The 15,838-nt window shown below is 26.9% G+C and overlaps 1 protein-coding gene across 1 annotated transcript in view; it reads right to left on the reverse strand.

The window, feature by feature from the left end:
- Positions 1–11,959, reverse strand: part of LOC107439915 (nephrocystin-4) — a 42,459-nt gene extending 30,500 nt beyond the window's left edge. Inside the window, exons 1-8 of the mRNA XM_043048964.2 lie at positions 11,640–11,959; positions 10,713–10,838; positions 9,968–10,110; positions 8,637–8,701; positions 8,318–8,476; positions 5,335–5,525; positions 3,699–3,814; positions 1,849–1,972 (exon numbers count right to left, since the gene is read on the reverse strand). Coding sequence (XP_042904898.1) covers positions 1,849–1,972; positions 3,699–3,814; positions 5,335–5,525; positions 8,318–8,476; positions 8,637–8,701; positions 9,968–10,110; positions 10,713–10,838; positions 11,640–11,774 — 1,059 coding nt within the window. The 5' untranslated portion in view covers positions 11,775–11,959. The remainder of the gene's footprint in view (positions 1–1,848; positions 1,973–3,698; positions 3,815–5,334; positions 5,526–8,317; positions 8,477–8,636; positions 8,702–9,967; positions 10,111–10,712; positions 10,839–11,639) is intronic.
- Positions 11,960–15,838: the final 3,879 nt, after the last annotated feature.

Raw genomic sequence — 15,838 nt, forward strand, 5'->3', positions numbered from 1 at the left:
TAAAAGATATATGAATAATATCAAACTAATGGTAAAAAATAAGCATTATATAATTACATCAACTAGATCTGAATTCATGGCAAATATAAAGTTTTGAAATTATGAAAGAATTTATATTTTAAAGCAGAATTTTTAACTGCAGTTTTTAAACCAAAAACTTTTTGAAACTACATAAAAGCACACAATATAATTATATACATTGCTATATAAAATAAAATTGAATTTATGCATTCAAAAAAAGGCAGTAGATTGGAAAAATTAAGCTTTCATGTACTATTGTGTAAAACGTTTTGGTACATCATTAAAAAAGGACTTTCTAAGGGTTTAGTTCATCCAAATGTTTTTTATGGAGTCACTAATTTTCGTAAATTTGCATTAAAAAATCAACTAATAACTTTTTAAGCTAAAAGATAAATTTAAAATTTAATAAAACTGTTAATGTGATTGAAAAATAGGTATACCTTCAATATAAATTATTTAATCTGTCTTTAAGACTACAAGATAAATTTTTTAAAAAACAGAATTAGCCCATAGATAAAATTTAAATAAAATATGGAAACTAAATTAAAATAAAAATCCTCACTTGTTTACCATGTAATGAATATTAGGCCCCTATTAGATATTCAGCATGTTCGGCCTGTTTGCCGAATATTTGGTCAAATATTCGGCAAAAATTTTTTTGAAAAAGCATTTTTTGACAAAGTTTTTTTTAAATTTGAACTGCTGATTTTTTTAATAATTATATTCAGGCAAGTCAAATTGTCATTTTTTTCACCACATATTGTTTTAAGAATTGGAAAGTTTTTTTTTCCTCATTTTTGCTGTTTCCCTGTTTCTATAAAAGTGCAGTATTTTAATGCAGCGTTTCTGATAAGACGATTGTTTTTTATTGCCACAATTCCCCTGTATGATAAGACTTATAAACAGTAACAAAGATAGCTGTGATTTTCACCATATCATCAAGTGCAGTACTTTAATGCAGCGTTTCTGATAAGACGATTGTTTTTTATTGCCACAATTCCCCTGTATGGTAAGACTTATAAACAGTAACAAAGATAGCTGTGATTTTCACCATTAAAGTTATATTTTAAGAAATAAGAACATTTCCTCTGCTTCTCTTTTCCTTTATATTAATTTTTCCTTTTATCAGCTTTTTTATTATGATAGAGTATTTTTTAAATAACGTTTGCATAGAATGTAATTCTTTTATCGTCACTTTTCTTAAAAATAGAGCAATGTGAAAAAGTTAAATTGAGATTTTTAGAGTTAAATTTTTGGTTTTAAAATTAAGAACGATTTTTGTTTTGTTTTCAATCAATTTTTTTTCTTTTTTAAAAAACTTTTGTTTTTATCGACATTTTTATTAACCCCTTAACTACCGAGTAAAACTCACGTGATTCACTCCCCAGTGCCACCGTTTTTCGCTCAAGTGCATTTTCTTAGGCGGTGTTTTGGTGGGGGAAAATGATGCAATTTTTTAATAATGTTATTAGAAAAGACCAGGGTTACAAATGAAAAAAAATTTTAGAGCTATAAAATGCATATAAATACAGGTTATAATTAGCTGACCATTTTGTGAATTATAGGCAGAATTCTCCCATCCCCCGATGTCACAAATACTCTGAAATTTATTGTACATGCATCAAATAAAAATTCTTTTCAAAGCCCAAAACTTTTAGCTGTTGAATTACTTGAAATAACTGTACCGAAAATTATCTACATTCAAAAAAAGTCCGGAAGCATTCAGCTTCTATTACAAACTGAATTTAAGAATATTAAGTGACATTTAGTAAACAACTGATGTTTTTAAGTATCAAGTAAGTAGAAGAAAAATCTATTTGATCTTACTTCCTGAGAATTTTCCAAAGCTACTATGTATTCAAGAAGAAAAACAATATTGATATTGGGATCATCAGGAATATTTGGCAATTTAACATCACTCCTTAGAACTAATCTTTCTTCCCCACTGACACTAAAAATAAATTAAAACAGTGATTATTATTAATATTTTTTAAAATTATAATAGCAACATTTATCATACAGCAAAAAGACACCATAAATTATAATTAGAGCAATAAAATATTACAGTAATAGAATATAATAGAAATTAATAGAATAATAATAGAGAATAGAATAGAAATTGGAGTAATAGAATTAAAATAAACAATTTTTTATAAAATATTATGATTCAATGGTAAATGATGTATTCATAACAATTAATTAACATAAATTATTTACTTGAAATAGTAATAGGATATGCAGTAAAATCTTGATGTAATGAGAACAACATGTTACTAGATGTCTGATATTATGACAAATTTTTGAGTCGTCATCAAAATGCTAATATTAAAAATACAAAAATTGTATGTTTATAAGAAGTTAAAAATTTACTAGCCTTCCTTTACTGCAGAAAAAAAATTGAGGAAAATATGCTTATTAAATATTATGCAAAAAGGTCTAATGAAAGACATTTTCAGTTATTTTTTGTCTCCACACAGAAAAGTGAAAAACTATCATCATTTTCTCCTTTGTCCCTCTTACAATTTTAACCTTTTAAGTTCACAAAGCAAATACCTTCCCCCCTGGATAGATTATTTTCCTCCTTCCAAAAGAAAATTCTTCCGGTATTTTTAAGACTTCAGCAGTTTACTTGAAAAGAATGCATCTTTTATTGACCATATATCTATCATGCTCACTTATTTTCCCTTTTTAACATCATACTATTAAAATCAACATTCAGTTTCATAGATGACGTCAAATAGTATTGTTTAGAATAATACGTAAAAACTGCGGCAACTTAGAAAAAAACTATTGACAATGTGAATTTATTGAGTAAATTTAAATAGCTTCAAAGCAAATCATCAAGAGGCAAAACTAGAGAATAAATATAGTAATATCGAGGGGAAAACTAAATACTTCTTAAATTGATTTTTAAGATACAAAAGAAGAAAAAAAACATACAAATAAAAACATTTGGAATTGCTTTCGGTAAACGGCAAAAAAAATCATAAAGGATGCAATAAAATGAAAATAAGAGAACTTCAAGTGAAAAGCTTTTATAGTACCAGATGAGTATTGATAAAAAAAAATTATGCAAAAATGGTGCAATAATTTTCGTTTCAGGAAAAATTTTGTTAGCACTTGAGTGCTGTGCAACACCTTCGGATTTGCAGTTTATGTAGCAGAAATACATTCTGATATAAAAAAAACATCAAATTTAGATCAAAATAAATTATAAAAACAGCGAGTATATAGATTTTTGCACAAACAGTATACCAAATGTACTATTTATTTTTTACAATAATAGTGTTAACAGAAACATGCCATGAGTTTAATTTCCTGAGACCTGTTAGACAAAAGGTTAATTAAAACAAACTCTCTATTTAAATAATTTAGAATTTACAGAATCATAGTAAACATATAACAGATTGTATAATTGCATATTTATGATAACGTATTACTAACTAAAAAAAATTTAAAAAACAGAATATTACATCAATTTGCTGTGTCAGATTCAATAATAATTAGTTAGCTGTTCTTTTTATCAAGAAAGGGATTAGGTAATTAAATATAATTTTAAAAAACATATTACATTAAAAAACTTAGAAAAAGGTAATACTTTAAGGACATAACAAATCAAATCATGAATAATTACTACTTATCATCTAAATCAAATTATTTCAAAATCATGTGCATACTTTACTGAGCCTAAGCTGGATGCTCTTCTAAGAGTTTTATTTGATGTAGCAGTTGGAATAAGAAGATTGTAAAAATCAGGTTCTTGTATAAAATGAAATCCATTATGTACAGCAACCTAAAAAAATGAAAATGCATAAAAACAGGATATTATCTGCAAATTTAAAAAAAAATCAACACGCATTTAGAAACCGGATAATATTCTAAATTTAAAAACTTTCTAAATTTGTATAAACAAATTTACTAACAATATCTCCAAAACTATTCAAAATGAAGTTAAAAAATTTTTTTATCATGCAACTTTCGTTAAAAAATATCTCAAATAGTAAGATCAGAAAACTAAAAATTACCCCTTATGTTTGATCAGTACTTAAAACTTGCACTAGTTCAATGAATTTATAGAAAATACTAATTGACATGACCATTAAGTCTGATTATAAGAGATGCAGCATCTTTAAAGTTTTTTTTTAAGTTAAGAAGGCATCGATGGTGATAACAATGCACACCCCAGTAGCAAAATTTATCCTATCAATACGCAGCATAATCTTCATAGATAAAAATTAGTTTGTGAGCCTAACATAGACTGATACACTATTATTGTAAATATTAGGTTTAAAACGACGTGTGTACAGCGAAATTAGCACAATTGAGATAAATAAATTAATACACAAGAAAAAGTGTTAAAAATTTGCAATTTTCGTGAAAATTTCTTAACACTTTTAAATAAATAAAATAAATGAAACTTTTTCAAAAAAAAATATCCTTTACTTTTTAAAATTTCTTATGTTGAGAGATAGAGAAAGGAGATTATTATTTTTTTGGAATTTTTTTTCAAGTTATCACTTTGCATTTGCTTATAAATTTTCCAATAGATTGCTCACTGTCAAATAGATTTTGTTTAGAACCTGAAACAAATAGCAATTGAGTTTTTAAGAATTAAACATGATTTTGCTGTTTTTCCTATTAGCAACATTTCGTGCCTTTTTTTAAAATCGGAGATGAAAAAAATATCTTCAGGTGTAATGACATATTTTTTTTTTCAATCTGAGAGATCTGCAGATGCTCGAACAAACTGCAGTCCCCGACGCCATGCTGAAGGATTTCTACTACCGAGATGTACACTAAGGAGGGTTTAAAGGTTTTAATTCCCTATTGCTAACACTGAAAATGATCAACTATTCCCACAAGATGAATTTCTGCAGCTTAAATTGTAATGAATTCTTAGAATATGATTATTAACATGAGGATTGATTTTGGTCATGGATTGATATTGGATTCAATCTGATTATGAAGATTTCAGATAAGCTTCTTATAATGCCATTCTTTAATGAGTTTGGAAGACAGTTACGTCACATTAATTATGATAATCATTATAATGACAATACAATAATCCCCGATGCTAATTCAAGAACACAAAAAACTACTATTTAGGTTTTTAAAGATATTTGGGTAATATCTGTTTTACTAGTACCAGTTTTAATGACACAAAAAGTATATATTATTATATTTTTGAAACAAAATGAAAAATCCATTTCACAAAGCATGAAATTGAAATATCAACTCATGAAAGCTGATAAAAAAGTTATTACGCTTTATGTATGAAAAAAGATCTGCACAAGAACTCTGATTTGTACATACTTGTAATCTTCGTTGTATTAAACGAGTTCTTAACAGAGTTTCATCTGGTTTAACTGCACTCAAATGAGCTTGAACTTTCTGCAATATTTCATCTTCAAACAAACTAAGAGGAGACTGCATTCTGACACAAAGTCTCTCTAATACAAAGGTTATGCATTTTTGAAGATGAGGTTGATAAGCATACTCATCATCTAGATAAAAAATATTTCGATTAATTTATTTATAATTCTTAAAACAGTTTTCGAAAATTTATTTATGATGATGAAGTAATTGGATTAAAATTTTAAATTTATGCAACAATCTTGTAAAATAGGTAAATTATTATTCACTCTTAGATAAATAAAACTTTGACTGTTTATAAAATTATAATAATGGTTAATATTGCTAAAAAACCAAAACTCAGAAAAAGAGTACAGAGATTTTTTATGCAAAAAAGCAAAGTTAAAAAAATGCATACACCTGAAACGTAATAAACAAAATAAAAAATTATAAAAAAATTTATTGATTAAAATTTTTCTAAATCTTGATAATTTTATATTAATTTCTGGAAAAAAATAATTTAAATATTACATGAGACATAGAACTTTTAACAAATACTAATCTGGAAGATTATAAATAAAAGAAAAAATTGCTAATAATTTGAAGTGCTGCATGTCATTTAGCTTTTTTTTAAAAGAAGATTTATCAATGGACTGAAATATAATATTATTTTGTATGTTAATCTTTATGATCTAAAATTATAAAGTTTCCATAAAGCGATTTCATGCTATTGAAAAAGTTTTGCATGATAGAAAGAACTCCTTTATAAAACAAACTCCTTTACAAAATGTTTCCTAGGTTATTTCTTATAATTTCAAAATGAACTAAATTTTTATAAAATAAAAATTTAGACAAAAGATCTCTTTGAAATAGGCTCATAGAAAATCATGCATTCTTCAGAGATACCTTACATTTTGAGACCTTGGCAGTATTTTCTGATAAATGTTTAAAAAATTATTACGTTCTTTTAAACATATTAAAGATACTTTTTAAATACATTTTTAAATCAAATATAGAAGTATAGCAAACTAAATTTAATTAAAATCTAAATTTATTTTAGCAAATTTTTTGAGTTATTTAATCAAATTACTACTTTTGTGATCTAGCTAATATTTTCTGATAAAAGTAATAAAAAAAAAAATTTTTATTCATAGTAATTATTAAAAAAGAAATTTTTTAAATACACTTCCATCTTTAAATAGAATGTAAAAGTGCAACAATCTGAAGTTAAGTTCACCTAATTTATATAGGATTTTCAGTACAGCACACCAAACACAACAACACACCAGTTTCAGGAGAGATACTGCACAGTTAAATCATAAAAAATCATATTGAAATGCCTGGTTATAAACACCTTTCTGTCATGCAAGTGACTACACAAAAGACAAAAAAGAAACATGCAGAGAGTTTTAGTCCACTCGATTGCCAGACCCAACTCTTCCTTCTTCCTTTGGGGAGCATGTTCAAAACGCTAGAGTACAAAACTGCTATTAACAGTATTGAAAAACATCTTGTAAGCTACTGGAACACACACAGTATTTTGGAAAATTTTAAACTATGCACTGGAGTTTAATATTTCTATCATCCATACACTGTATATGTAAGACTTTAACTTTGGACACGGTCCTTAATAACAATCAGTGTCTTCTTTTAATCTTTTTATTGTTCATTTGAAATCTCATGAAAGTTTGTAGTGGCTGTTCGTAATCAACCTGTATATATACAACCCAACTATTAACACTTTTAATATTTATATTTCAAAGGAAAAATTAAACAATTCTAAGTAAATACTTGACTTGCTGATACATCTAAAATATTTTGTTGCATCACGGTTGATAGTAATGTTTTGAATTATACTTTTTTGTACATTTTTCAATTTTTCAGAGTACTTTTATAAACAATAACAATAATATTTGATTTCAGGTGAAAAAATTGTAAAGATTCTTTTTTAAATGGACATAAATATAACAAGAACAAAATTGTGTACCCTAAATCAAAAAGCATAAATTATAATCTTAATTTGACAACCCTTATTTTGCAAAAACCATTTCATAAATCAAAATTTTTTAACTTTTTAATTATTTCAACCTTAGTTCAAAGTAGTATTTGGCAACATATGTATAAACAAACAATATTTTTTCCAACAATCCATAAATAGCATGTGCTAAGCAAAAATTGATTGCACTAATTTTTCCTGAGGCCATTTTTGGATGTAGCAAAATTCTAGTCACATAAACAAAGAAACTTGAAAGCCAATTCCAAAGAAATACACTTCAAAAGTGAAACACAATCTCCATACATTCTCAGAGATAGAGAAAAAAGTTAGCTTTAGATAAAGAAAAAAGTTTTTAGAATTTTTAGACCCTAAAATGACTTATGGAACAATTCAACCTATGAAGGAGGGAGTTTAGTTTGCAAATGTTGCTTTTGTAATTGGTTATGGAGCTATTTTTAAAAATGCCATCCTAAATATAAGTTATATAAAAAAACTATTGGAAAAAATTATATTACATGTAAAAATATAATATTTGTAAAAGTTTATTTGTTGGAAGTAATTGAAAATTCTGACTTAAATGTCAGAATCTACTTTGGAATCATGCCGTAACAATGTTCATGAAGAAAAAAAAATTATTAGTATTTACCACACTACACTATCATTAAAATAAAAAAATTCTAATCATAATACAACTATTGATTAAAAAAAACTTTAACACACTAACAATAACATTATACTTAGTGACATCACAATCTTAATGCCCCTACAAACAATGAAAATCCGTAACAATGCAATAACAATGAAAATCTACTTTGGCTACCATGACTTTCTCCTCATTGGTTATAACTAATCTTCACAGCATCATGAAAAAAAATGTACCAAACATTGTGGCATTGTTTCAAAGTAGATCCTTAATTAATTATAATGATAAAATTGAAAAATTCATACCATCCGTAGCTTCAATTTGTGACAATACACCTGGAATTTTCGTAGTAGGGTCGATCAATACATTTTCAGGAAGTAAATGACTAATTTCCAATAAATTATGCTGAGGAGATAATGAAAATGAAATTTCTAATCCAGTTGTATGATCAGCAAAGTTAATATCTAAAAATATAATAATTCTGTCATAAAAAATAATGGAAAAGAAATGAAAAATTTCCTTAGAAGTTTAATAACAAAATAAACTCCATAAATTTCCTTTCCTTTAATCATTTAATAAAACTACGGTCAGAAAAAATAACTATATTAATTTGTATTATGGTACCTTTTCTTTCAGTTTCTATTACATCAAGAAGTAGAAAAGAAGAGGATCCTTTTATAAATGGCAATCTGAAAATTAGATAAAAACATTGTTAAAACTAAAACTACAACTTAAACATCTTAATTTTAAACATAATTTTTTTTACTTATTTACCTTATATGTTCTTTTATTAGTTAATATTAACTTCTACGTTTATTGTTTTTTTTTTTTAAAAAAATAGTTGCATAGATTTTTAAAACTTCATTTGGCTTATATGACTGTAAACGATACTAGATACAGTGGCACTACCATGCTGTTCATCTCTAAATTGTAGTGACTTTAACTTAATGTCCCCTAGGTCAACAACGGTCTATCGCGGGAGTGCTTTACTAATTTGGTTAAGAATTAATGTAAATAACATTCAACAAATAAATAAAATTAATTAATAGTAATAAAATTATTAAATTATTCAAAGTAAAAAAATATATATTTATACAATTTTTAGATTATTATATAATACATACTTTTACTCGTTGACTTTATTGTTTACCATTTTGTTGATATAAAACAAGCATTTACTAATTGTGATTAGCGCAAAAGAGGAATACTGGTTAAAGTTTTAATCCTAGTTTCTGATTGTTATTTAAAGTTTCTAATTGTTATCACTTAGATTATATGTTAGCTGCCTTTATAAAATGACCAAAAATATTGGTATTGAGTCAAATAACTTAGTTATATGATTCGATTGATATAATTTTAATTTTTAAGTGCATGTAAACTCTTAAAAAGCTTATAAATTTGTTGTGTAATTATCATTTATGCTCTTATAGCACATTTCTGAGTAAGCAATTGTGCTTAACATTAAAACCTCAGTCTTAATAGTGTTTTTAAAAAAATATATAGATATTTTATTGTTTGGTTTAGGATCTAAGGGTATATTCTTTTGGCTTTATGATTTTCAGTTTCATGTTTTGGCTTGTGTTATTGTCACTAAATCGTACATTTCATCATAATTGTGAACATTTCATATTCTTTGTATTATAGTTTTTCATTTAATTCACATAAAATAACTTTTTTTTAATATTTATAAAAAAATATTTTTCCCAATTTTTTTAAAACATATTCTAAAATAAATAACTAATCCAAAGCTCAAAACATCATTATTTTATAATAAATATTAAAAAAAAAAACATTTTGCGTTTAAGACTACCATATATATGGTGGTTTCAAAAATTTTTCCATAACTGCATTTAGTTATTAACAGTGAAATGATGCATAGTTTTGTATTTTAAAACACAAATAAATTTACTTTGAAAGAAAGATGTTTTTAACACAATAGAAAAATGTATAACTACTTATAAGTAACTTCGTCTTCGATTTCATCAAGAAGTAAATAAAGCCAACCGCATGTTTTACATTGATTGTCTTTAGACTCAGAAATAATTTCAATAACAAGAAGAAGTTCTTTGGCAGGTACAGAAGTGTAAAAGTAAAAATTCTGTAAATAAAACAAAATTACATTAAATTAAAAAAAAAAACATAGTTATACGTAATTAAAAGATTTGTTTTTTAAAATGTTTTTTGCAAATCAAGTAAATTCATTTATGCGAAATTCGTTTAGCCAATGTAGAAATATAGGTAAATGTTTGACACAATTCCTAGTGGTAAACTTAGTCAATGTTTGATGAATAATTGTTTAATGATTTGTTCATCTTCCCAAAATAAGTTGATGTTTACTTCCTTCATAATCCACCGGAGAAATCTCTATATTAACAATAATATAATTGCGCTAAAAATTCTATAAAAAGAGAAACTGAATTTTTCAATTTCTGAAGACCTAACCGGGGCACAAAATCTCGGTCTGTATCTCTAAAATCAAGTAAGTAGTTATAATAAACAATAATATACAATGAAAAGCACAATATTTTAAATGCATGATAAATTTGTGATGCTAAAATAGGGATAAAGTAGCTGCTGAAAGGAAAAACAGTAACAAAGAAAACTTTAACTAAAACAACAACAAAAAATTATTAAGTATAATGAAATTAATAAGGAAAAGAAAACACAAACTAAAAATAATATTTACATGCAACAACTTACTTGATTTAAAAAACATAGAGAATTTTTTGTCATAACAGGCTTTCCTGACCAAAAACTACCAAGGAATCTTTCATATTTCTGATCAAACAGAACAGTTTGTATTCTATAGCTGTCAGTATTTGCACTCTAAATATAGAAAGTATAAAAATTAAACTCAAAAATATGAAAGAAAAATTAGCAATTATAAATACTGAGTCCCAAATCTGGGCGTTTGTTTCCCAGAAATGAATTTTTTCACTTTTTCAACATTCAAAATAAATTAATCTCTTTTGCTTTTCACAAAACAAAAATTAAATATTTTATTAAATTTGTTAACTGTTACAAAATTTTATGTAGGTAAGAAAATTAAGTACATGAAATACTGATTTTTAATTTAAAGAATATTATGCAGAAAATTTCAGTTTCTGGTTTAATGGAAGTCTTAACAATTCAGGATGTTGTAGTTGTTATATCACACAGGTTTCCCTAAAAAATATTTTCAAATTAATCTTATAGTTTTATATTTTCCAGGTTATCAAATTTAATTATTCATACAACATATTTTGTTTGAATAATTATAAAATATTTTATAGCAAGATTTTTTGTGAAATAAAAAAAATACACAAGTTACTATATTATGAATTATCTCATACAGCTTTCATTTATTTTTGAAAATAATGTATTAATTTTTTCTCTTCCTTAAATTAAACAGATAGCAAAACAATGTGAAACAAAAGGAGCTTATTACTAAGTGTTTTTTTTTTCAATAAACACATTTTAAAAATAACACGCAAAAATGTAGGGAATAAATTAATGATAATTATAAAGTTTCAGTTGCAACATGAAATTGTAACACTAAGTACAAATCTCAGATAAGACAAAACACATTTTAAACATCTGAATAACAAATCTAAAGAACTTAAGTTATCAAATTTTAATAACTCTCACTTCATGGAAACCTTCAACATGTTTCAAACACACGCAAAATGTTTGAGGATTATTTAAAGTCTCTAGGTTTCTTTCTTTAGAAAGAGGAATATACTTCACGAGTGACAACTTATTTTGCTGTGTTTCGGTTTCCATATGTAAAGTTTTTAGGGATTCATAATGAAGACTAAGTTTACAAACTACAACAGAAAGAAAATATACACATTTAAATCAATAATTGAAATTACTATTATTTGAAATATAAATAAACAGGTTTATTTGGAATCCAAACTCCGACTGTTGCTAAGCAACGATCAAAGTTTCGAGACTGCCAGATTCACAAAAGAGACGGTTAAAACATAACTATTTAAACTAAATATTCTTCAAGAACTGTTTTGGTTGCCTATGAATCTGCGTTAATATCTGAAATTGAGGACAGCTAAGTCTAGTGTCGCGCTAAGATTTGTCCGTCAGTCTCTGCTGGTGATATGGAGCTCAAACCTCGCAGACTTCGAACGAGCTAGGAAGAGAAAAATGACGTCATTTTGACGTCACGTTTCTACTCCTAGGAAAAACCTGAAACCTCGCGCTTTCGAACGGATTTTGCTAACGGGCTGCGATCTTCATTTTTCCTCCCTTCTATCGGAAAACTTTCACCTAACAATTTGCTGGTGAAAGCGATTCGAACGATCGAATAGGATGCGTTTAACGCTGGGATTAAATTAGATTTCCGATTTCAAAGATAATTTTTACCCAGATATTTTATGATTTTTTATAATCATTTACCTAGATATTTTATGAATATATTTCAGACATAATTTTTTCTCTCACAAATTTATTATTTCATATAATAAATGGATTAAATAATTAGTTTCGGTTTCTAGCAGAACTTATAATAAAATCTATAATAATCTTGCACGACTTTAAATAAAACGTGAACATTTTTTCTGTTCCANATTTCTAGACGGTAACCGAATTTTATGACTAGATTCTGCTTTTAAGGACCATTCTCACGTCGTTATACGGTGCACGCACTTCCGTTCGCCTGTGAAGGAGAATGAGAACCTGATTGATGGAAAATATTTTCCCTCGAAAACACTTTTCTATCGGTTTCTGTTCTCGTGGGTGTCGAATTTAAAAAAAACAGAACTAAAGTTATATTACTTAACTGCATAAACTTTAGTAAATCTTTATGGAGATCTTCTTTCTTCTCTCTTTATCTGTATGAAATCGAAAATCTTTATGAAATCTTTATGGAGGTGGGGACTTTCTATGCAAAAAAAAAAAAAAAAAAAAAAAAAAAAAAAAAAAAAAAAAAAAAAAAAAAAAANGTAAGCGTCTCATACAACAACTCCCCCTATAGTCCGTTGCGATCGCGAATTTTTTTCTTGATATTTTCTTACTAAAACTCTAAAAATATTCAATGAAAAAATTTTTAAAATTTGAAAGAAAAAAACTTGGAATTGAGCAGGATCGGAGCATTTAAAGTAGTCCTTATATACTGTGGATAAGCAAAAAATATTTTAAGAAAATTTGCTTAATTTTGTCAAAGTCGTATTTGGTAACTTATGAATAAAGTTCGATTTGAATATTTTGAAGATTTAAAAAGTTTCAAGCAATTTTATAAGCAGTTTTAGTACATTTTTGTAAAAAATTCAGAATGGTTAGGGCTTTTCTGCTATTTTGATTTTGTTACTATTAAACAAGCTTTATTAAAAATGCAACAGCATTATGGGGGAACATCCCCTATTAAAGTATATTTTATTTCGCACCTTCCCTTTCCTTATAGGTTTATATTTTGCTAACCTGACAATTATTGTATAGTATTATCATTTGTTATCAAATTTAGTTTTATAACACAAAATAAAATTTATGAAAAGCCTCATATCATACAGAGCTTTTTTTAAAGAGTTGAGATTTTTGACCCGGTAAATATTGAATCACAATATATGTTATTTTCTCCTGTATCGCTATCGGTTATCGAACGGTATTTATAACTCAGTACTTGTGAATATCATGTTATTTATTGTACACAAAATGCTAATGCATGTGTGATGGTGCTATATTTATAATGTATTAGAAATATAATTTTATATGTATTTTAATATACAAATGGCCATAAGGAAGTAACCTATTCTTGAAATTGACTTTTTGACAATTGAATAAGGTTTTCAGAAGATCATCTTTATAATATCACGTTGGTTTAATAGCTAGTTATTTTTTAATTAACTTTCAAAAACCGCGTTCGCTTAAAACGTGGTGTGGCTACAGATGTCGCCAATTCTGTGTAAGCAAAGAATTCTGCCTAAGCGAAGAATATCGGCGTATAGTGAGAATGGCTTTGGCAGCTGAAAAAGTTGTTACTTTTTAATCATTTTTAAAATTTTTTAAGCATTTTAAAACAATCGGACACTTTTCCATCTATTTCCGTTCTTGTGGTGTCAAATTTTAAAAAATACAACTAGAATTACACAATTCCTAAGAGCAGTAAAATAAAGCAAATAACATTAGCTATTAACTTTTTGCGTCATCGTTACTTGAAATATTTGGTCTCATTAAAATGCCATTTTTTTAATGTTTACTTTCTCTCATAAGGCTCATGTACTTTCGTAAATTTGAAAATAATATGGTGAATTTGATTTAGTAATTATAAGCAATATAAAAAATTCATACCACTAAGTTTGAATCGTAAATCTAGAATATTTACGCTAAATAAAATTCTTTCATAAAGTACTCTCCGTTGTAGTTCATACCATTATCTATACTTTCGTTGATTAGAAATTAAATGTATGACTGCATAAGCCGCAGGGAAGCAGGAAAACTATGCTCTATCAACAAATTTGTTTTAATATTCTTACCAAGTTTCGTATAATTAGTCTAAGAGTATATCTGCTTAAAAATATTTTTCCCACCTGAAATTTCACAACCCGAGTATTCGACAATATTTAATAAAATCTATTTTAAGAATAGTAAGTTCATAAATTTATTTTTCGCATTTTAAATCAGAAATTCTATAACTGAACTTTAATTTGTCGAAATAATTTTAGGAGTTTCTCAGAGACTTCACCATAAACCACTTGGAGGTCCAGCCAACGCTTCTTGTCGAAATCATATGGACGGATGAGGCATGCATATTCAGGTAATGCAATCTATACTATAAGCAGAGCATCTATTACATACAGGAATCAAGGTTTATCATATTTTATTCAGGAGAAAGTGATGATTACATTTTGTCATCATTAAAGGCTGGACAACGACTAACTAGAATCGAGGGATAACAATAGTTGAGTTGAGTTGAATTATTGCAAGGCGCATTTATACTGACGATAAAAATACATAACAGCATCGATTTCTGGTCGCTGAATAATCCTAGATGTGCTATCAAAGTTCGACATCAAGTACACTGGTTGATAAATGGAGTGTGTGGAATTTTTAATCATAGACTGATCTGCCAGGTATTCGACGAAGGCATGTTAACAGGATCCCGATACTTCGAACTTCTGAAAATCCGATTTTCGAAAAGATTTGCCGTTGAGTGACCACCGGAATATATGGTTCACCGTTTGCACAAGGTATCAAATGTTCAATCAACAGTACATCCGGGAGGGACACATTCCAGCAGTAAGTCATCAGTGTCTACGATTAACTGACCTAAACCCATTGTTTTTTTTCTTTGTGGGATTACATCAAAAAGCGAGTAAATAGCAGGAGATTCGAAACAAAATCGTATTACGGATTTTTGTGAGCATTTTTTTTCTTTGTTATAAATTGATGAAGCTGAACAACTTTGAAATTTACTTTTTTTCCCGTATCATTTTTAAGGTGTGATTGCTCCGTGCTTTTACTCTACCTAGACCCCACACTTATGACGATAGCTTACTTTAGCTGCAACACTGTGTACACAAGATCATTAAAAGAACAGATATAAAAAATAAAAAAAATTCTGCCTTACGTTGCAGAAAACATAATTATCTAAATTGACATAAATCAAAATATTATTCGGTTAATATCTGAAGTATCAATCGGAACGAGGTTGAAAAATGTGTTTTATTGGAAAACGTGATTGAAATTTAAAGATTCATAAATTCAGCATGGATTCATACCTTTGCTGTACTCTATCTATTTCATCTAAAAAAAAATTCTTCAGAAAATCATTTTTACATTATCTCTTACGTACTAAAAGTTAAAAGAAAATGGAATGCAGAAAAAAAATGAAAGTG

Source organism: Parasteatoda tepidariorum, chromosome 4 (assembly GCF_043381705.1).
Source record: "Parasteatoda tepidariorum isolate YZ-2023 chromosome 4, CAS_Ptep_4.0, whole genome shotgun sequence".
NCBI lineage: Eukaryota > Metazoa > Arthropoda > Arachnida > Araneae > Theridiidae > Parasteatoda > Parasteatoda tepidariorum.